Source organism: Lotus japonicus, chromosome 6 (genome assembly GCF_012489685.1).
Source record: "Lotus japonicus ecotype B-129 chromosome 6, LjGifu_v1.2".
Taxonomy (NCBI): Eukaryota; Viridiplantae; Streptophyta; class Magnoliopsida; order Fabales; family Fabaceae; genus Lotus; species Lotus japonicus.
Genome location: NC_080046.1, coordinates 893,088 through 919,053, shown reverse-complemented (window position 1 = coordinate 919,053; position 25,966 = coordinate 893,088). Strand labels below are relative to the sequence as shown.

Sequence of the window (25,966 nt, the reverse complement as noted above, 5' to 3'; positions counted from 1 at the left end):
GCTTAATTGTACATTTAGTCTCCCACATATACGTTTCTCACGATTTTGGTCCCCAACAAAAATCAATTGTATTATGCGTCCCCGACGAATACCTCCGTTCTCTTCAAAACCTTCTTTTTCTTCCCCCGTTCTCTTCAAAACCACACCACCCACTCTTCGCTCCACGAGTGTATTTTCTCCATGCCTTGTCTAGGAACCAACGACGACCATCAAATAGCGAGGGGCCTCTTTCTCCTTGCCTTGTGCAGCCGCTGCATGTTGTCCCCCAGATCCACAACCGTTTCAACCCACCCGCTTGAACCGGAACCCGCACAACTCGAAATCCGCACAATCCAAGGGAATAAACGGACGGAGGTGGACTGAAATATGTATGCTGCGGTTTTCCTCGATTGGACACTTTTCGGCCCGAAACCGCCCGATGCCCACCCCTAGTGACCATGCTTGAGATGAAACCTCAGAAACAACGTCTTCTACTCTTGCTTCTGCTTCTCCTCCTCTTCCATTTTCCCCTCTGTCTGCAAAACCCAGAATCACAAATCGCACCGCGCCACCAGATCGAAAGACGAAAGTACCAAATCTGAGCTTTGTCGCTTCAAAGGTTGAAGCTTTGTTCAAAGGGGTTTTGATCCTGGGTTTTGTTCCAAATCGAAGCTTTTTCTTCTTAGGTTTTGTGCAAAGATTTGTCTCCGTTTGAAGCTCTCTTTCTCCTCGCTAAATCGTTGGATCTGAATAGCGATGACATCAAAGCAAGCAACTCATGCGAGTGTTGGTGGATCGACGAGGGGAGTGGTGGTGATGGCCTGGGTTGTGGATCATGTCAGAAGCAAAGGGTCCATTGGTGGTGAAGATGGAGATGAAGGTATTTTCTTTTGAAGAAGAAAGAATCTAAAGCAGGGGCATGGTGGGTGAATGGAAGAAGAAGAATCCAAAGCAACAGAGGCACAGTGGAAGTGAAAGGGAATAAGAAGAATATATATGGGTATCTAGAACTTTAGATTTTTGGCTTTTGATTATTAAGATTAAGTTGTTGGTAAAATTATTAAGATTGAGGTTCTAGATCTTGGTTTATTAATTTGAGTACTGAAAAATAGATGATGATGGGATGGAGAAGATGAAGATGTTTGTGAGATTGTAAAGAAGGAGATGAAGATGTTTTGATTTCCTAGGTTTAACTTCACCATGTTTTTTTCTCTTATTTATGAGTTTGCTATTTAATAAAAATTATTATTTTCAATTAAAATATAATTTTAAAAAGCCACGTTAGCAAAAAATGTTAAGTTTTAGACGGAATGGGACGAAAAACCAATTATGCAAACAAAGGTATTCGTTGGGGATAATGCAATTGATTTTTGTTGGGGACCAGAATCGTGAGAAACTTATATGTGGGGGACCAAATGTGCAATTAAGCCTAAACTAAAACCTGGTTTCAAGATGAGTTTGTCTTTGTCAATGCTACCGATTTTAAAAGTGTTTTGGAAGAATGATGAAAATTCTATCAAATTTCCAATCAGTGGGAAAGTTCCCGAGAGATCTTGCAAGGAGGTTTATGTTGAATGGACATCATTTACGAGCATAAGTATTACATGTTGCTTCTTTATTGGGTCTTCGAAACAAAATTATGCTTTATTGTAAAGAAATTATGAGTCTAGGAAATCAATACTTGATTAATCCAATTTCACATTTCTCATATTCTCTTATACCTTCTTAATTCTGGCTTTTCATTATTGCTCCCATACTTTTTCTCTGCAAATTCCATCATGTTTGAGTTCAAGCTTATTGGTCAAATGGTGAGAATAAGAAAGAAGAAAGGAAAAAAGATTTTCAAGGATCTCAAGATTAAAATCAAGGACTTCAAGAAGAAGTTGAAAACTCAGATGACAAACCCTGAACCCAAGAGAGGAAAAGACGTGCGACCAAGAGAAAGGATGAGGAGTACATTCTTCATCCTATGCCCACCTTAAGTAAGAAGAGAAGAAGAATCCAAAACGAAACGTCCCCTTCAATAAAGAAGCGTCTTCAAAAGAATCTCGATGAACCCACAACAAAAAAAGGTCAAATCCTCGGTGAAAATTTTTCTAGACTGGTTATGGATCCAAACCGTATGGAAAAGCACATAGTATAACTGTCAAATATTTCTAGGATCGGGGTAAAAATTCTATCCCTACATCATCGAGCTTGGAGTCCATATCGATCAAATGATTACAAAGGGCCCCACTTAGAAGATTTGGACCATTTCGGTGTTGTCAGTTCTTTTAGTCGCTAATGATTGCTTGATTCATTAAGACTTACTCTTTTCCAATTTTGGACGGATTCTGAGTAAGCTGTCAGGATCCTTCGCGAAAGATTTAAGATTAAGCACTTACTCAAACAAGCTAGGGTTAAAAACCAAGTTGAAGTCGATTGTTAGATTGAGAAAAAAGTTATCATTGCAGAGAAAATCGAAGTTTTAGAATATAATAGTTTGCAAGCCAATGATAAGGAAGCTTATTTCACTAAGGAGATTAAAAACATAAAAACCAAATGTTCGGATGGTGGAGATTAAGCGTGCAAAGGCTGAGAGTTTGCTCGCTTCATCTTCCAACACACTCAGATCAAAGGAAGTTGAGCCTTCAAAGGCCCTTGCCCGTAATATAAACAAAAAAAGCTTCGCTTGCCAATGCTCAAACCATCATTGATCAATTGCAGGATTCTTTGGAGGGTTCCCTTGACATCACATTTGAAAATATTGTTGATCAACTTTGTATCCTTAATCCTAGTCTCATTTTTTAGGGCGCTGAAGCCATAAAGGTAGCCCATAAGGGAAAATTTGTGAGTTGATTGGCCAGGATTATGTGCCTTGCTCTTATGTGAACCTTTCGGCTCCCTAAATTATCCCTTGTTTACTTTTTCCGGTCGATAATATATAATCGGCCGTTGTAAGTGCTCGAATTTTTTTTTCCTATTTTGATTTGTAAATAATGTATTTGTTTTTATTTCTCATCGTCGTTTATTACTTCCTCTCGTATGCATCCACTTCTACGCGTTTAGGTGACCAATCACCATAGTAAAGGATAGTATTCTTAGAGCGCTTGTCTCGTACCATACATTTGTCGCTTGATTGCCATTCCTTTCTTGTGTTTCTTAATTAACTCATTTGGCTTGCTTTTCATTCTTGACTCCATTTCATAAGCTTAAATCTTTGGAATGGTGGATTGTGTTCGCTTGAGTAGGTTGCTTATGTACCACTTGTAAACTTCACTCCTTGATTGGACCACCTTCATTCAATCTTGGTCTAGGTGGGCAAGGTTTCACTCCTTGAATGGAGTACTTGCTACCCGCTCGGTGGACTGTATCCCTCAACGGGTTACTTTCATCCAAGTCGTTCTTTGAGACATGCAAGACTATATCCTTTGATGTTACTTACTTCTCGTTCGACGGATTGTATCCCTCTCAGGTTACTTATCTTCGTTCTTTGAGAATGTATTGCTTGAATGGATTCCTTGCTCTCCACTTGGTGGACCATATCCCTTATCAGGTTACTTACATCTGATATTTGCGAGATGGATGAGACTTTATTCCTTGAATAGAATATTTGTTGCCCGCTCGGTGGACTATATCCCTAATTGGGTTACTTATGTCAAAGTCGTTTTTCAAGATGGCCAATATTGTATCCCTTATGAGCTACTTGCTTCTTGCTCGATGGGTTGTATCTCTTTTGGCGTTACATATGTCCGGTATTCTCTGATACGGTCAAGATCGTATCCTTACGGGTTACTTGCTTCTCGCTTGGCTACTTGTATCCCTTTCGGGTTACTTTTGTCCAATCTTCTCCACGAATAAGGAAAGATATCCTGGGGTCACACTGGTTCATAAGAGACCTACGGAGGAGACATTATCTTGAGAGAACACAGAAGAGGTTATCTACTTGGAAGGCAAGTTTTCTCAGTTTCGCAAGTAGAGCTACTTTGGCTAAATCTATGCTTTCAGGCTCTCCCTCCTTATTGTATGCAAACCATGCTCCTTCCAAAAGTTGTGTGTGGCGAGTTGGAGAAAGTGCAACGAGGCTTTCTTTGGGGAGCCGAGGAGCGTAAGTCATGTGAATTGGGGGATGGTGTATTCTCCTAAACTCCATAGGGGGCTTGGTTTCTAACAGATTGAGGAGTTTAACAAAGTCTCTTTGCTCATAAAGATTGGTTGGGGTTTGATTAATAAACCATATTCTCTTTGGGTAAAAGTTCTGGCAATTTCTGAATTATTGCATTTTTTGGATTATTATATGATAATTTTTCAATTTTTTCTTTCTCCTAGGCTGGTTCACAAAATTCTGTCTCATGGAGGGCCTGATAGTTTCTAGGTCCAGATCTTTGTGTTGGGTCACAACATCAAACAATGACTTCACCATAAAGATGACGTATGACTTGCTATGCGCACCACCCATGAGAAACCCTAGAGAGACTCCCTTTAAATCCTACTGGAAGGTGAAGGCCCCGCATAGAGTGAAGACGTTCATGCGTAAAGCTCTAAATTATGGGTTGATGACAAATGTGGAGAGGTCTATGAGGGGTTTCATGACCTCAAATATGTGACCTCTTTGCTCTAAGAACCCCGAATCCTTATTGCATATCTTAAGATATTGCAGTCGCGTTGCCCTAGTTTGCAATTGGTTGCGTAACAGATGCCTTGTGACCCAGTTCTTTTCACTTAATCAAAATGCTTGGTTTCGCAAGAACTTACTAGCGAATCTCGCGATGGCGACGTGTGTGGTGTGGCGTATACGAAACGTGGTCGTATTCCAAACTCTGTCGTGATCGACGCAACCCACAGAAATGCAGCTGCAATGACACTCCTGATCATGCAACTCCCTTGTCGTTCCTCTCCAACTCTAGTGTTGCAAGTCCAAACGCAGGTTACAACATCTCCACAACATTGGGTGAAGCAATTGTTCGGGCGGGTCAAGTTCGGGAATTGGGTTTGCCACCCCACCTATTGGGTTTGACACCCCACTTTATTCAATACGGGAATTAAATTTCCGTATTCAATACTGAATTTAAAATTCCGTATTTTTTTGTATGCAATGAATGGTTGAAAATGTGCCACATATGCTCAAATACAGTACGGTTTTTTAAGTTCCGTATTATTCGTATTAAATACGGAACTTTAAATACCGTATTAAATAAAGTGGAGTGCGAAACCCAATAGGTGGGGTACCAAACCTAATTTCCGTCAAGTTCAATGTCGATGGAGCAATGAAGACCGATCATTCCTCTGGTTGTGGAGGTGTCCTTCGTGGGGCATGTGGCGAATGTATTGTTAGTGATTAATAATGTTAGTAAATTAATTCCTTGATTAAGGTTTGAGTTAATCTTTATGTTCTATATCTCTTACTACTTGAGCTAACTATCATGAAGCGAAATGATGTTGTTATTGTCTCAGTGAGGTGATTGGTGAGTTGAGAAAAAATCCATCTCATCTCATCTCATCTCATCTGATTGATTCATGATCACAAGTCGTATTCATTGGGGGCTGGGTAAGCTGGAATTGAAGTGAAGTGAAGTGAAGAGAAAGAGAAGTGAACTCCGCGTAGAGTAGAATAGAACCGCGTCCACTCTCTATCCATTTTCTTTGGTTTTTATATTAATTTAAAAGTGCATTCCTTCCAACTTTCAACTCCAAACTTTTCAACACAAAAACCAAAAGGAAAAAAGAAAAAGCCATATAGCCATATAGCCAGCGAGCGAATCCAATTTCACGTCTCACTCACATTCTTCATCAATCAAACCAAACCAAACTCCTTTCTTTCCTTTCCTTTCTCTCAATCCACCGTTAATCTCGCTGCTTTCCCTTCTCTCTCTTCCAACAACATCACACTCCTTCCAGTTTCAGATTCATTCATCTCAATTCAATTCAAGGTTTGCTTTTTCAATCCAAATTTCCACTCTTTTACTGTTCTTTCATCACTTTTGACTTCGATTTCAATTTTCTGTTACTGGGTTTCTCTTTGTTTGCTCACAACATGTGGGGTAACAAAAAAAATCCGATTTTTATTTTTTTTATTCTCTGTCTGTATTGTATGTGTGTGTTGGGGGTGAGGGTGATTCAGCACTGTGCTTGTCCGAAAGATTGAATTTTTTTTACCATATTCCTTGATTTTGGTATGTACTGCCAATTATTGAATCACTGTGTGTTGCTGGGTGTTTTGTCTGTATGTGTTGTGTGCTTTGGAGGAAATTGACAAGTTCAGAATTGCATGGAGAGTGTTATTCATTTGTTTGTTTCCTTTAGATTCATCATTCAAGCATTGTTCATATGGGAAAGTAAAAGCTTTTGAAATCTTGTTGGTCAATGAGGATCTTAGGGAATGCCTCTTGTTTTCTGGAGTTTTTGTCACTGGTTGTTCCGCTTTTGAAATGTTTTTAGGTTTTGGTTCTTACTCCTTTGTTGTACTGCAGTTTCTCTGGCAAGTGCTTTACTTGAAATTGGATTCATTATGATCTACCATTTCCGCTTCATGTTCTTGATTCGCATATTAAATGAGCCCTTAAATCCATTTTTGTTTTGGTTTATTTGCGCTTGATGTGTTTGCTGATTGGTTGTCATTTACTTTCCTGTTTGGACAGAAGTGGCAGTTAATGTGAATCTAATGTAATACTTCTTCACTCATTTGTGCGTTGAAGTTTTTCTTCTGATCAGCTATTAACTGTGTGGCTGATGCTAAAGTTTGCTGATTGGTTATCCTTTAGTTTCCTGTTTGTCTGGCAAAGTGAGATCCTTGTTTGGCATACTCTTTAGTGTTTCGTGAAGTACAGTATATAACACAGTAGTTCAAAAGGTGAACAGATAAAATGGAAAGTACAAGGCGCTGGTTTAGTAAGTTTAAGGCGATGGATAAAACGAAGCCTTCGAAGAATAAGGAAGATACAGGCATGGCAAAAGAAGGGCTGCAACCCCCAACAAACGAAGAAACCCCCTCAAATGTAACCCAACAGAAGGTTGAAGCTGCAAAGCAGTACATAGAGAATCATTATAAGAAGCAGATGCAGAGCCTGCAGGAGAGAAAAGAAAGGTATCCTTTACTTCAATTCATACGTTTTGCGTCTTGATGACAATCCAATCTAATGTTATTAAAGAGTTTCGTTCCATATAAAGTAGTTGTTGTAACATGTTATTTGTCATATCTAAGCAGATCGAAATAAGTGATTTCCTTATTATCTTTTCCTTTTATTGCTCAATAAGTATTCTTGAACATTGGATTCTGAAATATAATTTTGTATAGCATGCTTGACGTCATGCCCTTTAATGTCTCTGATGTTGCACTATACATTATGTGCAGATACCTTCTAAAAATGGAAATTATTTGGAGTCTTTAGTAAGGCCGAAATTCATTATTTTTTTTGCAGACGCAATATGCTAGAAAAAAAGTTGGCTGATGCTGAAGTCTCTGAGGAAGAGCAGAACAACTTGCTTAAGTATTTGGAGAAGAAGGAGACAGAATACATGCGCCTTCAGAGACATAAGATGGGGGCCGATGACTTTGAGCCCCTGACTATGATTGGAAAGGGTGCATTTGGAGAGGTATACTCTACCGTTATATGAATCCAAGTAAACACACCTTTATGTTTTTTTCCTATATGTTTGTCCTTAACGATTTTTATGTTAACAGATCTTGGCAATAATCTTGCTGTTTCACACTAACTAAGATGACTTAAGTTGTTACGTACTTGTATGTGTGGTGATTGGAGATGTTGACTGAAACAATTTTTTTTTTGTTATAATTTTATATCTCTCTGACATTGCTCTATTGCCATGGCTGTTCCTGATATTTAGAGGTGGATGAGAATCCTGAATTTGGTTATCTTAACAAGTCATGTCCTGACAGCTTATTGGTTATATAACTCTGGATTTAATTCTACACATTACAATGCATGTAAGAAACATGTAGATGCAGGATATAACTTAGGGTGTGCCGAGGAGAAGTAGAACTTCAAATCTAGATTCACATTTCATAAGTAGTAGTAATAATGGAGTTTTACCCTTTAACATTTTAGATAAATTTGGTATTTTGACCCTTTTGCTGATTTAAATCGTCTACTGAAACAACAAACTTTCTAAATTAATCCAGTTGCCAAGAAAATCCCATTCTATTTTATGCATATTAGCTATTTTCATCTTGGAGACTTGACTAGCCTGTTGAGTTTTATGAGGAAGTCTGGCCTTGAGATGTCATGCATTTATGGAGTAGAATTTTAAGCTAGTAATGATTTCTTTTTTATTTCTCTTGCTGTGTACATAACTCAGATTACTGTCACATGTAACTGAAATATTTTAATTTCTCATACAGATATTTTATCTGATTATTTCGTGCAATTTGTAATTTCATCTTTTTATAGGTTAGAGTCTGCCGAGAGAAGGCAACTGGTCATGTATATGCTATGAAGAAGCTTAAGAAATCAGAGATGCTTCGAAGAGGCCAGGTATTGATATTATCACATTATTAGAGTAAATATGTTTTCTTATACTTATTGGATACTGATATAATTTTTCTATAGGTTGAACATGTCAAAGCTGAGAGGAACTTACTTGCAGAAGTTGACAGCAATTGCATTGTAAAACTTTATTGTTCCTTTCAAGATGAAGAGAATTTATATCTCATAATGGAGTATCTACCTGGTGGAGATATGATGACGTTGCTGATGCGGAAGGATATACTGACAGAAGATGAGGCCAGGTTCTATGTTGGGGAGACTGTCCTAGCCATAGAGTCAATTCATAAACATAATTATATTCATAGGTAAACTCAAGCTGTCAATAATACCACCAAGTGACGGGAACTTTTACCGTACTTGCTTTCATGGTCATGTGTATTTGATGCAAACCCAAACACTAGGCCCAGATTTGGCAGAGTTTATGAGAGAAGGCCCAAGCCAGTGCCAGCTGCACCTGGTGATCAACATTCTAGAAGCTAGGATCCCTAGATAACCGCCTAATGAGGTGGCAGCACCCATGTGGGTGAGGGGGGGACCATAGGAAATAGAATATATGTTGGTGAGGAAGAGAGAGAGAGGGGTAGGCAGAAATTAGACTGGTTTTGGGAGAGATAGAGCACTCTCGAATTTGCTCATATCCTTGTATTTCCTTTCTTGTATTTCCTTCAAGCACTACTACTGGTTCATATCAGGGGAATTCAGTGCATTAATACAATTTCTAGTTCTTGTCCTTAATCTCAATTCTCTGGTACCTATCATTGGTATCAGAGCTCCCGATCCAAAGGGAGCTGTGTATGGTGCTCACCCGCGGCGCCATGGAAACACGAGTAGATCATTTGGAGCGTTCGATCACTGAAATGAAGGAGGTGGCACAGGAACAGTTCGAGGAGCTCCGGCGACTCTGTATGGGTCGCGACAGGCGGCGCACTCGAGGCCGTTCCCAGACCCCACGCCATCGGCGAACATCGAGAGACGCAAGCTCACTCTCTTTGATGCGAAGCGACGCTGGAGTACATTCCGGGTCGCGAACCGGGTCACGAGACCCGACACTCGGTCGCGAACACCGAGAGCACTACCAACACCGCCATCATCTGAGGGCGGTCACCGGAAGAAGAGTCGACATACCGATGTTCAACGGTAATGACGCGTATGGGTGGATAACGAAGGTGGAGCGATTTTTCCGACTCAGTTGAGTCGACGAGGGAGAGAAGATAGAAATGGTGATGATTGCCATGGAGGACCGAGCCCTCAGCTGGTTTCAGTGGTGGGAAGAGCAAGCCCCTGAACGCGCCTGGGAACCGTTCAAGCAAGCTCTGATCCGTCGTTTCCAACCGGATCTGGTCCAGAACCCGTTTGGACCTTTGCTTAACGCCAAACAGCGAGGAAGTGTCATGGAATACAGAGAAGCGTTTGAGCTTCTAGCCGCACCCATGAGGAACGCCGACAGGGAGGTGTTAAAGGGGGTTTTTCTGAATGGGTTACATGAAGAAATTAAGGCTGAAATGAAACTATACCCAGCGGATGACCTTGCAGAGTTAATGGATAGAGCTCTGCTATTAGAAGAGAAGAACTTTGCCATGAGAGGAGGGAAGGCAAGAGAAGATGACAAACGAGGTTGGAAGGATAAAGGGGGTGCGGGAGTAAGATTTTTCCCCAACAATGGAGACAGCAAAGGGAAATTTCCTAGCACAACAATGACTAACCACAATAAGAGTGGTACTGGAATCCCAGAAAATGAAGGAAAGAACCAGATGACTAAAGGGGGAACAGGAGGTAATGAAGGGAAACTTCCTGAGAGGAGGTGGAATGGAGGACAGAGGCTCTCTCAGTCAGAACTGCAAGAAAGAAGTAGGAAGGGGTTGTGCTTTAAGTGTGGGGAGAAGTGGGGAAAAGAGCACATTTGTGCAATGAGAAACTACCAATTAGTTCTGGTAGAGGGTGAAGAGGAAGATGAGGAAGAAGAGGTCTTTGAAGAGGCAGAGGATGGGGAGTTTATTTTGGAAGGGAAGGTTTTGCAATTGTCACATAACAGTAAAGAAGGGCTAACATCCAATAGGTCTTTCAAGGTTAAGGGGCAGATTGGGAGTAGAGAAGTGCTAATGTTGGTTGATTGTGGTGCCACTAGTAATTTCATCTCACAAGACTTGGTGAGGGAACTGAACCTGCCTGTAATTGCAACTTCTGAATACACAGTGGAGGTAGGGAATGGGGCCAAGGAAAGGAACTCTGGGGTTTGTAAGAACCTGAAACTTGAAGTTCAGGGAATTCCAATTATCCAACACTTTTTCATCCTTGGGTTAGGAGGAACTGAAGTGGTTCTGGGAATGGATTGGCTGGCCAGTTTGGGCAACATCAGGGCCAATTTCCAGAGGCTCACAATTCAGTGGGAAGTCAATGGTCAGAAAATGTCTCTTCAAGGGGAACCTTCATGGTGCAAGGTTGCTGCTGGTTGGAAGGCCATTAAAAGAACAGTAAGAAGTGAAAGTGAAGATTACTATCTTTCTTATGAGAATCTCAATTGAGGAAACCAGAGTCACAACTGAAATTTCAGAAGAAATGGAAGGAATACTGGCAGAATTCCCAGAAGTCTTCCAAGAGCCCAAGGGTTTGCCTCCTCAAAGAACCACTGATCATGCTATCAGATTACAACAAGGAGCCCCTATTCCCAACATTCGACCCTACAGATACCCCTTCTATCAGAAGAATGAGATTGAAAAATTAGTGAGAGATATGCTCAAGGCTGGGATCATTAGACCAAGCACAAGTCCTTTTAGCAGCCCAGCTATATTGGTAAAGAAGAAAGATGGGGGGTGGAGATTCTGTGTGGATTATAGAGCTCTCAACAAGCTCACAATCCCAGACAAATTCCCCATACCAATAATTGATGAATTATTGGATGAGATAGGAGCTGCAGTGGTTTTTTCCAAGCTTGATTTGAAGTCAGGGTATCACCAAATCAGAATGAAGGAGGAAGATATACCTAAGACAGCTTTTAGGACCCATGAGGGTCACTATGAGTACTTGGTGCTTCCCTTTGGACTATCCAATGCACCTTCAACGTTTCAAGCTCTCATGAACCATGTTCTAAGGCCCTATCTTAGGAAATTTGCACTTGTATTTTTTGATGATATACTAATTTACAGTGAGAATGAGGAAAAACATAGGGATCATTTGAGGAAGGTGTTGCAAGCCTTGAGTGAGAACCATCTTGTGGCAAATCAGAAGAAATGCTCTTTTGGGCAACATGAGCTGGTCTACTTGGGACATGTCATTTCAAAGGAAGGGGTAGCAGCTGATCCTAACAAGATCAAGGATATGTTGAACTGGCCTGTTCCAAAAGAAGTGAGAGGACTAAGAGGGTTCCTTGGGTTGACAGGTTACTATAGGAAGTTTGTCAAAAACTATAGTAAACTGGCCCAACCCCTCAATCATCTACTGAAAAAGAACAATTTCAGCTGGAGTAAAGAAGCAGCTGAAGCTTTTGAGAAACTGAAGGTAGTGATGACCACTGTCCCTGTTCTAGCAGTCCCAAATTTTGAGAAAACCTTTGTCTTAGAGACTGATGCATCAGGGAAATGGTTAGGAGCTGTGCTCATGCAGGAAGGAAAACCAGTAGCTTATATGAGTAAAACCCTATCAGAGAGAGCACAAGCCAAATCTGTATATGAAAGAGAACTAATGGCAGTGGTGATTGCAGTACAGAAATGGAGACACTACTTATTAGGCCACAAATTCATTATCCACACAGATCAGAAAAGCTTGAGGTTCTTGGCTGATCAAAGGCTGATGGGAGAAGAACAGCAGAAGTGGGTATCTAAGCTTATGGGATACGATTTCGAGATTAAGTATAAGCCAGGAATTGAGAATAAAGCTGCAGATGCCTTGTCTAGGAAGCTGCAATTTTCTGCTATTTCATCAGTTCACTGTGCAGAATGGGAAGATCTAGAAGCTGAAATTATGGCAGATGAGAAATATAAGCTGATCATGCAAGAATTAATTACTCAAGGAAATGCTGCTGCTGGCTACCAGTTGAGGAGAGGAAGATTGCTTTACAAAGGGAGAATAGTCATTCCCAAGGGATCTGGGAAAATCCTCACTATCTTGAAGGAGTTTCATGACTCAAACCAAGGTGGGCATGCAGGAATTTTTAGGACCTACAAGAGGATATCAGGTCTCTTTTTCTGGGAAGGAATGAAATTGGACATTCAGAATTATGTCCAGAAATGTGAGACCTGCCAAAGAAACAAATATGAGGCTTTGAGTCCAGCTGGCTTCTTACAACCTTTACCAATTCCCTCACAAGTATGGACTGACATATCTATGGATTTTATTGGTGGATTACCCAAGGCAATGGGAAAAGACACAATTCTGGTAGTGGTAGACAGATTTACCAAGTATGCACATTTCCTTGCTCTTTCACATCCTTATAATGCTCAGGAAGTTGCAGGTCTATTTATCAAGGAGATAGTGAGACTACATGGATTTCCAACCTCCATAGTTTCTGATAGGGACAGAGTCTTCTTGAGTGCATTTTGGACAGAATTATTCAAGTTGGCAGGAACTAAGCTGAAGTTCAGTTCTGCATACCACCCTCAAACAGATGGGCAGACTGAGGTTGTTAATAGATGTGTGGAGACATACCTAAGGTGTGTGACAGGAACTAAACCAAAACAATGGCCTAAGTGGTTGTGTTGGGCAGAATATTGGTACAACACCAATTATCACTCTGCCATCAAGACTACTCCATTCAAAGCTCTTTATGGGAGAGAGGCCCCTGTTATAATTAAGGGGACTGATTCCCTAACATCAATAGATGAGGTTGAAAGAATGACTGCTGAGAGAAACTTGATCCTTAAGGAACTGAAAGAAAATCTGGAAAGGGCTCAAAACAGGATGAAACTACAAGCCAACAAGCATAGGAGAGATGTACAATTTGAAGTGGGTGATATGGTGTACCTCAAGATTCAACCTTACAAGCTCAAGAGCCTTGCAAAAAGAAAGAATCAGAAGCTGAGCCCCAGGTTCTATGGACCATTTCCAGTTATTGAAAAGATCAATCCTGCTGCTTACAAGCTCCAATTACCAGAAGGGAGCCTAGTCCATCCAGTTTTCCACATTTCCTTGCTCAAAAAGGCAATCAATGAAGGGACCCCTTGCCAACCTCTACCAGTTTCCTTGACAGAGGATTGGGAACTTAAGGTAGAACCAGAAACTGTTCTGGAGGTCAGAGAAAGGGAGCAGGGGAAAACTGAGGTTCTAGTGAAATGGAAGAACCTTCCAGCATTCGAGAACTCATGGGAAGATCTTACTGAACTCCTGGAACAATTCCCTAACCATCACCTTGGGGACAAGGTGATTCTTCAAGGGGGGAGTGATGATGCAAACCCAAACACTAGGCCCAGATTTGGCAGAGTTTATGAGAGAAGGCCCAAGCCAGTGCCAGCTGCACCTGGTGATCAACATTCTAGAAGCTAGGATCCCTAGATAACCGCCTAATGAGGTGGCAGCACCCATGTGGGTGAGGGGGGGACCATAGGAAATAGAATATATGTTGGTGAGGAAGAGAGAGAGAGGGGTAGGCAGAAATTAGACTGGTTTTGGGAGAGATAGAGCACTCTCGAAATTGCTCATATCCTTGTATTTCCTTTCTTGTATTTCCTTCAAGCACTACTACTGGTTCATATCAGGGGAATTCAGTGCATTAATACAATTTCTAGTTCTTGTCCTTAATCTCAATTCTCTGGTACCTATCAGTATTTATCTTACAGTTCAATGAATATTTGATATTCTGATTTTAATTGCATTCCAGAGATATCAAGCCTGACAACTTACTGCTAGATAGACATGGGCACATGAAATTATCGGATTTTGGATTATGCAAACCACTAGACTGCAGTAATCTGCAGGAGAAGGACTTCTCTGCTATGAGCAACAGAAGTGGGGCCCTTCAAAGTGATGGACGTCCTGCAGCTCCTAAACGAACACAACAGGAGCAACTGCAGCATTGGCAAAAAAATCGACGAATGCTTGTAAGTCTCTCAATAATAGTATTCGTAAACAGATCTGACTAGTTTATTCTTTATGAACTTTGAGGTTGGCACTTGGCACCTTTTTAAAGGTTAAAATAAACAGGTAGTCCTTATTATTTTGGATTTTGATCTCTATTCTGTATTTAGCAAGTAAATATAGAATTTGGTCCCTGAAAGATATTACTTGTGTTGCTTTGGTGCCCAGAAGTTTCAGTTTATACAAATCAGTCTCTAAAGTTGTCTACTGGCTAACTAAAATACCCTCTTGATTCTTGAAATTGTCAACTTGACAAGAAGTTCATCCATTTGGGGCCCAACTTGAATGGTAACTTTTGGAGATCAAAGTAACATAGTTAACATCTTTCAAGGACTAAATTGTATGTCTGCTAATTTTTTTGGAATTCAATCATTATAGTCTCATTAATGTGAATGTTGATCTTTGAGAGACTGATTTCTTAGAAATTTGTAAGCTGAAACTATAAGGACCAAACCTTCAGGGAAAATAGGGGCCAACATCAAAATGAAACATATGAAGACTATAATCCAAATAAGTACAACAGTATTCCAATAATTGAAAATATAGGCAGAGATCCAAGAAATAAACTATATGGATCAAAACTCAAATATAATGAAACTACAATGACTACCTTTTTAGTTTAAACCTGTATTTTAATACTTCCGAGGTCTGACCATTTTAATGGATAAACGTCTTGTTTCTTATGAGCACGCATGCTTTACATTTGTAAATGCTGGGTGCTGTTATACATAATGTTGGAATATCTAAAATTTTCTTCTTAGTTGGGGAGAATTATGCATAATAGATTAGGATGTCTTATGATATTTTAATGATAGATATGTTGTCTAACTTATAAGGATCTTACATTCTTAGCCGCCATTTCTTATTCTTAGGGAATTTTATCTCATCTTCAACTAGTTATTTATTCCTTTATTTGATTAGGACTGAGAATCTAGCATTTAACCTAATTCCTAGTATATATATAGGGGTTAGTTCTCTTTTGTAATGCGTCACTTACGCCACATATCTGTCTACTATTCTTGTTCTTCGATATTGCTATTCTCTTTTACCTAGTTTCTCTATCTTAAGTCTTATAATTCCTAAATGGTATTGGTATCAAAGAGGTGCCATCGTCCATTACTCGTCCTTACAGTATCGTCCTATCTTTAAAATTTGGACCTCCACTTTATCTTCATGTCGTTTTTATCCCTTTCACTGTGCACAGATTCGGGCTTCCTAAACTCTACTTCTTTCTTAAAGATTTGCTGCCTCTCTTTTTGTATTCTCCTTCAGACATCCTCTATCTCTCAACCGCACTTGTTTGTGTGTCATTCTCTCTGTCAGTGTCTTCCAATTGCTGCGATCATCAGATCTGGCATGTCCAGATCTGCTAGTGCTTGAAATTGCAGACTGTTAGAGCCTGCACATGCAACCTCAAGCTCCCAACATCCATCAGCTTCCACCAGCATGTGACTGTGTCCAATGATGTTTCTGGCTGCTTTCACCACCATTTCATTTGTTGTCTCACTTTTTTTTACCCATATCAGTCCCTATTTTGTCCAATCATGCATTAGGTTGTTGCATACCTATGCTGAGAGGCGTTTTGTTGTGGTTTCAGTTTTTGGCCCATGTACTCTGGCCCACAGCTGCTTCTATTCCCACAATGACCCCAAGGCTGAAATACCTATTTCACCCCCACTTTGGCTGTGACACTTAAATAGTGACATCTCGTCCTGTTGACCAATCCTGCAATCCATTGACAATTAGACTAGTGATGACTTTTCTTCCACTAAAGGTAATTCCGGTGATTTCTATTTCATCATCACCACCAAGTCATATAGGGATACTTTGCTGCAATTTATAGTTTTATACTGGCTTCTCATCGTGAGTCATATTAATGGTGATTTATCCTTTATCACTAATTAGTCTTTTCAGTGGTCAATTATCATGATTGTGATACAGACCACCTTTAGTTTGAATTTCAAATTTTGGGCTGCCGACATTTTCCCTACTAGTTGAAGTTCATAATTTTGTGCTGAGAAGCTTGGGGATTGCTATGCATGAGAGGCCTGCCAAGAAATTTTCATCAGGATTATCGTTCCTGCCATCTTGTTGAGTAATATTACCTGCAATACTCATACCTTTGGCATCCCTAGAACCATTGAGTTGTTTTTCACATCCATGTTTTTTTGAGCTCACTTCATATTTTTTGGTATATTCCTTTCTAAATTATCCATTTATAGCAAGGTTAAAGCTCAGTCATCTTTAGCTTCACAAGGACTATTAGAATATCTATAAAATATCTCAAAGGGAGAGAATGACACTTAACAGATTTGAATGATTTATGTTATTTTAGGGTTAATTGGGTTATCTTACTTTTTACAGATCTTATGATCCTAACCACTTAGCAACTCTCCTTATCTTATTCTTAGGAATTTTATCTTAATTTTTACCCAGTTGTTGTTCCTTTAGTTAGCTATTAGGAGGAGTCTAGAACTTAACCTAAGTCCTAATATAAATAGGGTTTAGTGTTTTGTCTTTTGTAAAACATCATTTACACCAGATGTCAATCTACTGTTTTGTAAGTTGTAACACATCACTACAAACATCAATCTACTATAATGTTGTTTTGAGTCTCTATTCTCTCTTTTGCTCCTTGTCTAACCCTTAATATCAACATAAATTTGGTGATCCCTAGCTTTGGTTTGGTCAAGTTTTTTTACCTGATAATTGTATGGTGACTATATAGATTGATGGCTTTTTAAGTTTTTCTTTCCTTGCAATACTCCAGGCTTATTCTACGGTTGGAACACCAGATTATATTGCTCCAGAAGTTCTGCTGAAGAAAGGATATGGCGTGGAATGTGACTGGTATTTTAGTTTATGATAATCTACTTTCCTGTTTCAGAAACCTCTCGAAGCCTCCCCTTCCTATTTTATGTACTTGTTCTTACACCTCATTCTGATATTGTGTCAATGCTTCCAGGTGGTCTCTAGGAGCTATAATGTATGAAATGCTTGTCGGGTATCCGCCCTTTTATTCAGATGAACCAATGCAAACTTGTAGAAAGGTAATGTCTGGACGCTGGACCGCCTATTGCAATGCATCATGCTTTTTGTTTGTTGCAAGTTTATCACATAGAGAACTTTATGTCTATTGTATTCTACAAGGCTCATATTCTGTGAAAAAAGCCCATCTTGCCATATTGGAATTCAGAAGCATATGCCAAGTAGGAATTACCACTCACCAGTATTTCTAGATGACCTTGCCATTAATATTTTCTTGAGTCCCGTAGAGGCGTAGACTATTAACCCTCACACGTGTGTGGAGGTCCCAGAATTCCAATGAACATATTACCCTCTAGCGTTTCTAGTTGAGATTCCTGAATATGTGGCCAACCTTTGAAGCATGTAGCCCTTTTTCTTTTATGGTTAACACCCAGTTTACCTGTCAATAGATTAGATTTGTCTATCTGTTATTAAATGCCTCATTACTGTTTGAACTAAATAGTTTAAACTATTATTTGTTTACAGAGAATGTTAAGATGCATGAAAACATGACCGCAACTGAGGATGTAGCTCTGGGTTAATTGAGAAACTGGCTGTATCATTTGTAGATATAAATAATCTCACAGACTGGAAGAAGTTCAGAAAGGCTTAGAACTATTGAATTTACTAGGACCAAGTTTTAGAAAAAATGAGATGCCTTTCCAAAGTCTAAATGTAGAGATTGTCTTTCTTTTCTTATGATATTGTCTACTTTATTTTTTCTTCGCTTTACCTGTTGCTTGCAAATTATTTTTTATCTCAAACTACTGTTGCCAGTTTTGGCATTTTATAGTTAATAAATACATTTCACAGTTATCAGCTATTTATGATGTCTCCATGTTGATTGCCTGCATGGCTTCCTTTTATTCTATAAGTTTTAGTTTTTTTTAGTTATGATTGTATTTTATCTCACATTCCATATATGCAGATTGTGAATTGGAGAACTCATTTAAAATTTCCAGAAGAAGCTAAACTGTCACCAGAGGCTAAGGACCTTATTTGTAGACTCCTGTGTAATGTGGAGCAGAGGCTGGGAACTAAAGGAGCTGATGAAATAAAGGTGTTGTGTTTTGGTTTGTCATTTTCTAATTTCTATAATTTACTTAGGGTTACAGTAGGACAACAATCAATAAGTTGGGGTTATTTTATTTTCAGGCTCACCCATGGTTCGATGGTATTGAATGGGACAAATTGTACCAAATGAAAGCTGCTTTTATACCTGAGGTCAATGATGAATTAGATACTCAAAATTTTGAGAAGTTTGAAGAGGTATTTTATATATCTTTTTGTTCATCGATATAGAAGAGTTCATTACTTAATTACTCTTGCTTTGTTGGGTACCTGAATTATGCTATGTTTATTTACTAATCCTGTGTAGGCGGACAAGCAAACTGAACCTTCTGCTAAGGCAGGGCCGTGGAGAAAGGTAGGTTCTTGCTATTCAAATTGTTTATGGTTGGTCTACAATAGTTTCTGTAATTGTGTCATTTGTTAATATCACAGATGTAGATTGGGTTATTAGTTTGGTTATTTAGGGGTTTTAACTTTACACTTAGGGTTTTCTAGAATTAAATTTGGGATTTTATTTATTATTTAGGATTTAGGAACTTTATTTTGTTGAGGATTATCTTATTTCAACTCAGAATAGAAATAGCTTATTGGGTGTTTGGCTATGTTGAGTTTATAAATAGACCTTCAGTGTAAACTTTAGAGGCACTTCTGATTAACATATTTATTTTTTGATAGGCAAATGTTAGTTGTTAGTAATGTTAGTAAATTAGTTCCTTCACTAAGGTTTGAACCCTGGCCCCTTCACCCTTCATTCCCCCCCAAGGCCCCAACCCATATGTCCCTAGCTCTTACCACTTGAGCTAACCCTCGGGGACACTTCTGATTAACATATGATATTGAATTTCCTTCATTTATAGAGTGCAAGATATTTGAGATCCATGTTATCAAATATCGGCCACAGCGGTTTCTCATACCGGTTCTGTGGCTCTCCACCGTGGCTGATATCCCACCATTATTTGTGATATATGGCGGGTTTTTAGCTCTCCGGCACCATAGGCCACCATCTGCCATTAACAACACCGTTTGAGATGGAGGAGTACTCCTCCCTTCAGGAGTACTCTAGGTTTATCAAGAGAGTACCTTACCTGAGTACTCTTGGGTTGTCATACATCAATCATAAGCTGACTTTTATGCTGTAGGCCAGTGTAGTCAGAAGCGCGCTTTGAAGCGCTAAAGCGTGCTAAAGCGCGCTTGAGGTGAAGCTGCGCTTCAAAGCGCGACTAAGGCGGAATTTGGCGGAAGCGTGGCGAAAGCCCAGAAGCGTGATTTTGAAGCTTCTGCCGCTTCTGCCAGATTCCCCGTTTCCGGGTTTTTTGACCCGTTTCTGACCCGACTTGTTAAAATTAGGGATTTTAAACCTAATTTTCAAGTATTCCTCTTCTATCTTGAGTCTCTCTCTCTCGTTGAAGCTGCTGCGTCTCTCGCCGTCTGCACAGCCGCCGCGCCGGCGACTCACAATTTGCAGGTTCGACCCTCTAACTCTCTGTGTTGTTCCTCTTCGACCCTCTCCCTCTGCTGTTCCTCTTCGATTCTCTCTCTCTCTGTGTTGTTCCTCTTCGAGACTTCGATCCTCTTTCTCACTTACCTCTGCTCGATCATTGTTTTCTTCCATTTTTTTATTAGGCAAAATAAGCTTACAGCATTTATATATTATCCAAAATAATGATGCTTCCAGCCGTGTATCCACGTGGTATTTTGATGGCAATAGCACATAGCACACCACTTAGAAAATTAATTTCCTGTTGTTAATTTGTTATTGGTTCTGTAAAATGGCATAATAGCTATAATATTAATACAGGTTCTGTAACTGTTAATGGGTTCTGTAAAATGGCTATAATATATAATTTGTTATTCAAGTGGCTATAAATTTCGTGTGTATTATTTATTCACCTTTTATCAATTACACCATTTAGATGCATATAAATATTTATAAGTGTAAATATATATAATATATATATAACTGGCAAAAGCGGCTAAAGCCTACGCTTTAGCTAGCGCTTTAGCGCTTTACGCTTCTGGACCCTCCACGCTTTATTACTAAATCCCGCTTCTGACTACCTTGCTGTAGGCTCTCCCCTGGCTTGTTCTTTGAACCTTAGATGATACATAATCAGGTTACTGGGTTATCTATCAAAACTCAAAGTATTCATGCTTTCATATGTTCTCCTATATATTTTTTTGGTCTTATATATCTACCTATCCTGTAATATATTTATTGCATATCTTGATTGGTTTCTGATAGATATCTTTTAGTGACTGTTAGAGTTAGTTGCTTTAGGGAGTTAGTTAGAGACAAGATGTTTATAAAATAAAGGAGGAGACGTTTAAAGAGAGGCGTATCTTTAGTTTTGGAGAAGGATCTAGAGTGGGAGAGAAATAGGTTTCTCGAATACCTGGCTGAATCAACAGATTTCATGTGAATAAACACATTTTCCTTCTATGTCCTGATCCAGCTTCTATGACTGATGAGTTTCTCTTACGATGAAAGACTAAAAACCCTGTCCATTTAACTTACAGTGTAGTTGAGAAAATAAGGTCCCTTGAATTGGCTGGGTAATTTTCAGGAGCTTTATTTTTTTGCTTTTGCATTTCCACGTGTAGCAGCCTGTTTATAGAAATATTTAGTTTGCAAATAAATCCTTATATGAGACTGGTATTTAACAGAAGTTCTGTTAACAGTAACTATGAATGCAATGCCTCTTGATTTGAAAATCATGGATCATCACTCATCAGTATTTAAACATTTACTGTCATGGTCTTTTGAAGTCTGGCTTTAATTCTTGGGTAAATAATTTGCTGCAGATGCTTCCATCTAAAGATATTAACTTCGTTGGCTATACATATAAGAATTTTGAAATCGTGAATGAGAATGAAATACCTGGAATTGGTATGTATATCCCTCCGTCTCTCTCTAATTTTTTTTTATATCTCTTTCATCTCATTGCAAATTTGTCATTATTTTCTTTCCAGAATAAAAAAGAACCCTTTTAATTTATTGTTTCCTTTGTGTACTTGGATTCTTTTGCCAGCTAATAATGGAATGTTTTATTCACTTCATCATTCTAATTTGATTCCCAAATTGTTTAATTGAGATTTCATATTGTATGGTGACTGAACGTGCCAATGCCATGGCTTAACTTGAGATGTTTATTGCCATGAATTTTTTTTACTTGCTTCTAATTTTACAGTTTCCTTAAATAGATGCCTGATTATCTGATTCTGATCCTGTTTTCAGTAAGCCATTTAATTTAACATGTCTTGGAAAAATTTGGAGATTGTGTTACTCCTGGCCCGTTGCATGTGAAATATTATTCACATATACTTATTTATGAAACAAACATTAGTAATAATATTTGGATATTGACGTATTTAGTAATTTTAATGTCAATGTACCATGGTTCAATATTGATCATACTGGTGGCAATTTATAGTTTAAGCAGACATTACCTTCTCTTAATTATTTTTTTCCATTTTATTACCATTTGTAATTGTTTTATCACTGCACTGATCTTCACAAGTAATTTGGGCAATGTGTACTTTATCAGCTGAATTGAAGAAGAAGAGCACAAAATCTAAAAGGCCATCTATTAAGGCCCTATTTGGTAAGAAATCCGTACTCATTTCCATTTTTTTCAAATGTTCTCTTTCTGTAAACTATTGGTTCCTTCACTAAGGGGTAGTGCATTGATACCTTTTGAGATATATTGGTTCTTTTTCTGTAACTTGATTATTTTCAGATTTCCTTGTAATAACATTATCTACTTAGTTGATTTATGACCCCGAAACTTTAGGGATTGACTAGGAAACCTTTGTATCTTAAAGATTCCACATTGACCAAAGATATGGCCCAAGAATCTCTTATAAAGGGTAGAGAAATAATCACCCCCAAGCTAGCTTTTTGGGTAGATTTAGGCCTAACATAAATCCTAAGATTGTATTAGAGCCTATCGTAGATTTGTTATTAGGTCATCCATAATTGGACCACTGCAGATGTTTAGTCATGCAAACTTTACACTCCAGATGTTTAGCCGGGGGTGTGTTAAGATCTCACATTGACTAGAGACATAACCAAAGAAGTCCTTATAGTGGTAGAGCAATCCTCACCCTAAGCTTGCTTTTTGCGTAGAGTAAGACCTTGCCCAAACTCTAAGACTTAGTATATAAATATTGTATATCTTAACCATGACATACACATTATTAAACAGTTGGATTATTTTAGTCTCAAGTTGGTAACAGAGCTTGGTTTGAAACCCTAGTTTAGAGTTCAGCCAGTGCCGTAAGGGGCTGATCTAGTTTCTCATTTTTCGTTGGGTGTCCAACGTGACGCCAACACCTGTCTTAGAGACCACCAATTAGTTTCTCTTCTGTGAACCATTGTCAGAGGTTCAGTTACGTGCCTACACATGCGATTTTCCAATACAGGTTCACCAGCGTGTAGAGTTCACATACTACCCTCCACTCAGTCCGTTCACCGCTCCACCAGTCTGGTTTTGTACACCGAATTCTCCTTGTTTGTTAGTGGCACTAACCACTTTTGGTTCGTGATCTCACATTTGAGACGTCAGCTGACTGATTTTGTGGTTTCCTAGTTCTGCACTTCGCCCAAGTCTGTTATATTTGATGTGTCCTCATGAAAGAAACTCCCAAGGTTGACTGTTCGCTAGTAATCACTACTAAGAAGTTGAATGCTAAAAAAAAATACATGAAAGAAACTCCCAAGGTTGACTGTTCGCCTCTGTCACTATTTGATGTCTCCGTTCTACTGCTTGTCTCTCTCATTTTGCACCTGTTAGACCTTGTTTTTTGGATTTTGGTGCCTCTAACCACTTAACTGGTAATCCCTCTCTCTTCTCTTACTGGTCAATTTCGGGTTTGAAACCTACAAGAAAATCATAGACCCTGTCTTGCTCAATACACTTCTTGAGTATTGCTGCCTCATCAAAACATTTGGTCTTAATGACTCTGTAGTTGTCCTATTCTATCCATAGTGATTTAAGCTGGTTAGCATATTCAGTAACAATCATATTTTCCTGATTTGCTGCCGAAGCTTTCACCTTTACTTCATATACTTTGGCAGCATCTTTGGCTTCCCCAATTTCCTTTACCGAGTTCAGGAACATGCAAATGTCACTGATTTCTTGGATCATTGTGTAGCCAAGCCATGATCATTGAATCTTCCTCATCCCGTGTATTAAACTTGGTATCCTCCTTCTTAGGAACAGCCTCAATCAAGTGACTCAACTTTCCTTTTCCCTTAAAAATTGTATGAATGAGTTGGGCCCACTTTAGATAGTTTTCTCCATTCAGTGAATATGCAGCATAGATAATTGCGGCTGTCCAGATGCTGCGATTGGCCTTCTCCTGCTTCAGGTGTTGGATTCACGACTTCTTCTCGCTTGACAACCATAGGTGAAGCCATCTCATGTTTTCCTTCAGCACACAGTATAATTGTCTGTCTGAAGTTATGGTTTTTTCGCGGCTTAGTTTCTTTAACAATAAGATTATCGCTCATCAGCACTTGACGACTCACTTCGGTTTTATATATAGATCATTGCTTTATGGCTTTGTTGACATTGCACAACATACAAGTCTTGCTTTTATTTATTCTCTCCTTTCCTTGCTATGTTTCTCTTAAAAGCATAGAACAAAGTATGGGGAAAATACATTTTTTTTTCCTTTATTTTCTCAGACTTGCATTACAATGCGGAAAATGAATGCAGCATTAATAGCCTTTTGAAATGTGTTTATGGAAGCAAACACTCATCTAGTCCATAATAATTGTTGAAAGATCATTATCACATGAGCGCCAGAAGTTTAATTGTTACTGTTAGGACCCAATTCCAAGGTATGGGACTTGAGTTCCACGATGGAAGTATGAGATTCTAATGTGGGGTTTATAAGGCCTTTGGCTCTCCAACTACAACAGCTAGCTTTTGTTGTATGGTTCTCCCAAGGTTTTTATCAATTACTCATATGACTCGTGCATGAACAGGCTCAAGAAGAGCTTATGGCGTATGTTGATATATCTTCTGGTATAGGTAGTTCCTCATCTTATTTGAATAATTTTGTTTTATTGTGTGATTCAGATGACGAATCGGCTATGGCTGCCAATCAACCTGTCAAAGGGAGCTTCTTAAACCTCTTACCTCCTCAAATGGAAGTTCCTGAGAAAAATGAATCACAATGATCTGAACTAATTTATAGGACTTGTGAATGGCCATCTGAGGTATGACCAAATGTTGATGACAACTGATAGTTTTCCTTTTCCCAACATTCTTTTGTTAGTAAGGCGTTGATAGATTTGGAATCCAAGGTCCTGAAACTTCTGGTTCTGGATAGCTGGTTTCTTGGCTGACTGGGATATTTATTGTGTAGAAAAATCGTTTAAGGTGTATATTCTTCAATTCACCTTTTATCAAAGCTGCAATGGGCTACATATATCTTGTAATTAAGTTACTGCTGAATCATTTCACCCATTTTTGTACTATATATAGGGTTTGATTATTATAGGTTTTCTTTTTGGACTCAATTGTTTGTAGGCTAACATTCTCTCCTATCTGATTTCTATGAGAAAATCTTTGAACCTCAAATCCAGGTTTTAAAATTGTCTTTTTTAGTATTCTGTTTAATGTGACAAAATCTCTTGATTTTATGAATTTTAGTGGTACACATATGACTCGTGCATGCATGAACAACTAATAATGTTTGTCAACATTAGCACCTGTTTGTTTGATAATAAAGCATCTTCCTCATTAGTAGCTTTACTAAGTTTCGTTTCACTTTCTCATTTTACCATTGACTTACACTTATATATTTCCTTTTAATGTTTTGGTCAACAATATATTTCCTACTTTTAACTTGTTAACTCATTCAAAATAAACACTTGTTATAACTCCAACCTCCCCTAAATAGTTATAATCTCGAAAATTTCTTCCTCTAAGACCAAGATTCTTCATTTCTTTATAAAGAATATTCTTTGTCCCTTAGCCATGAGGTCGGGGGTTTGATCCTCAAACGCATATTGTGATCAGCTATTTATCGTTTAGTGTGAGCGCTCGTAATGAGATGATTAGTCATTGTTGGTGGTAGATACCCTGAGCTAAAGAAAATTGTGAAGATTTGAATAATAATTGATTGTTATTGTTTTTTTTTTTGAAAGTATTTAAATACAACTAAACTGCCTCAGCACTAGAAAGATAAGAACCTTGGTGGTCCTGTTTGCGTCAGTAACGCTGATTTTGTTTCGTAGCTGTCTTTGACGAGCCCTAGAAAGAAGTTTGGTGAGACAATCTGCTAGCTAATCAATTGAATAAACATGTTGAACTTTGAGTTTTCTTTGT

At 38.8% G+C, this 25,966-nt stretch overlaps 1 protein-coding gene across 3 annotated transcripts; it reads left to right on the top strand.

Moving 5' to 3' along the window:
- Positions 1–5,628: 5,628 nt before the first annotated feature.
- Positions 5,629–25,216, top strand: LOC130723563 (uncharacterized). 3 transcript variants are annotated; one of them, XM_057574668.1, is made up of 14 exons: positions 5,629–5,888; positions 6,817–7,042; positions 7,377–7,551; positions 8,367–8,450; positions 8,526–8,767; positions 14,272–14,491; positions 17,299–17,378; positions 17,494–17,578; positions 18,484–18,615; positions 18,711–18,824; positions 18,934–18,981; positions 21,429–21,513; positions 22,172–22,228; positions 24,713–25,216. In XM_057574668.1, exons 2-14 carry the CDS (start codon positions 6,822–6,824, stop codon positions 24,811–24,813), a joined length of 1,644 nt encoding a protein of 547 aa, XP_057430651.1. In that variant the 5' UTR covers positions 5,629–5,888; positions 6,817–6,821; the 3' UTR covers positions 24,814–25,216. The 3 variants fall into 3 exon arrangements, with proteins under 3 accessions (XP_057430651.1, XP_057430649.1, XP_057430650.1); XM_057574666.1 differs by having other exon boundaries at positions 6,809–7,042; XM_057574667.1 differs by having other exon boundaries at positions 6,597–7,042.
- The last annotated feature ends 750 nt before the right edge of the window (positions 25,217–25,966 follow it).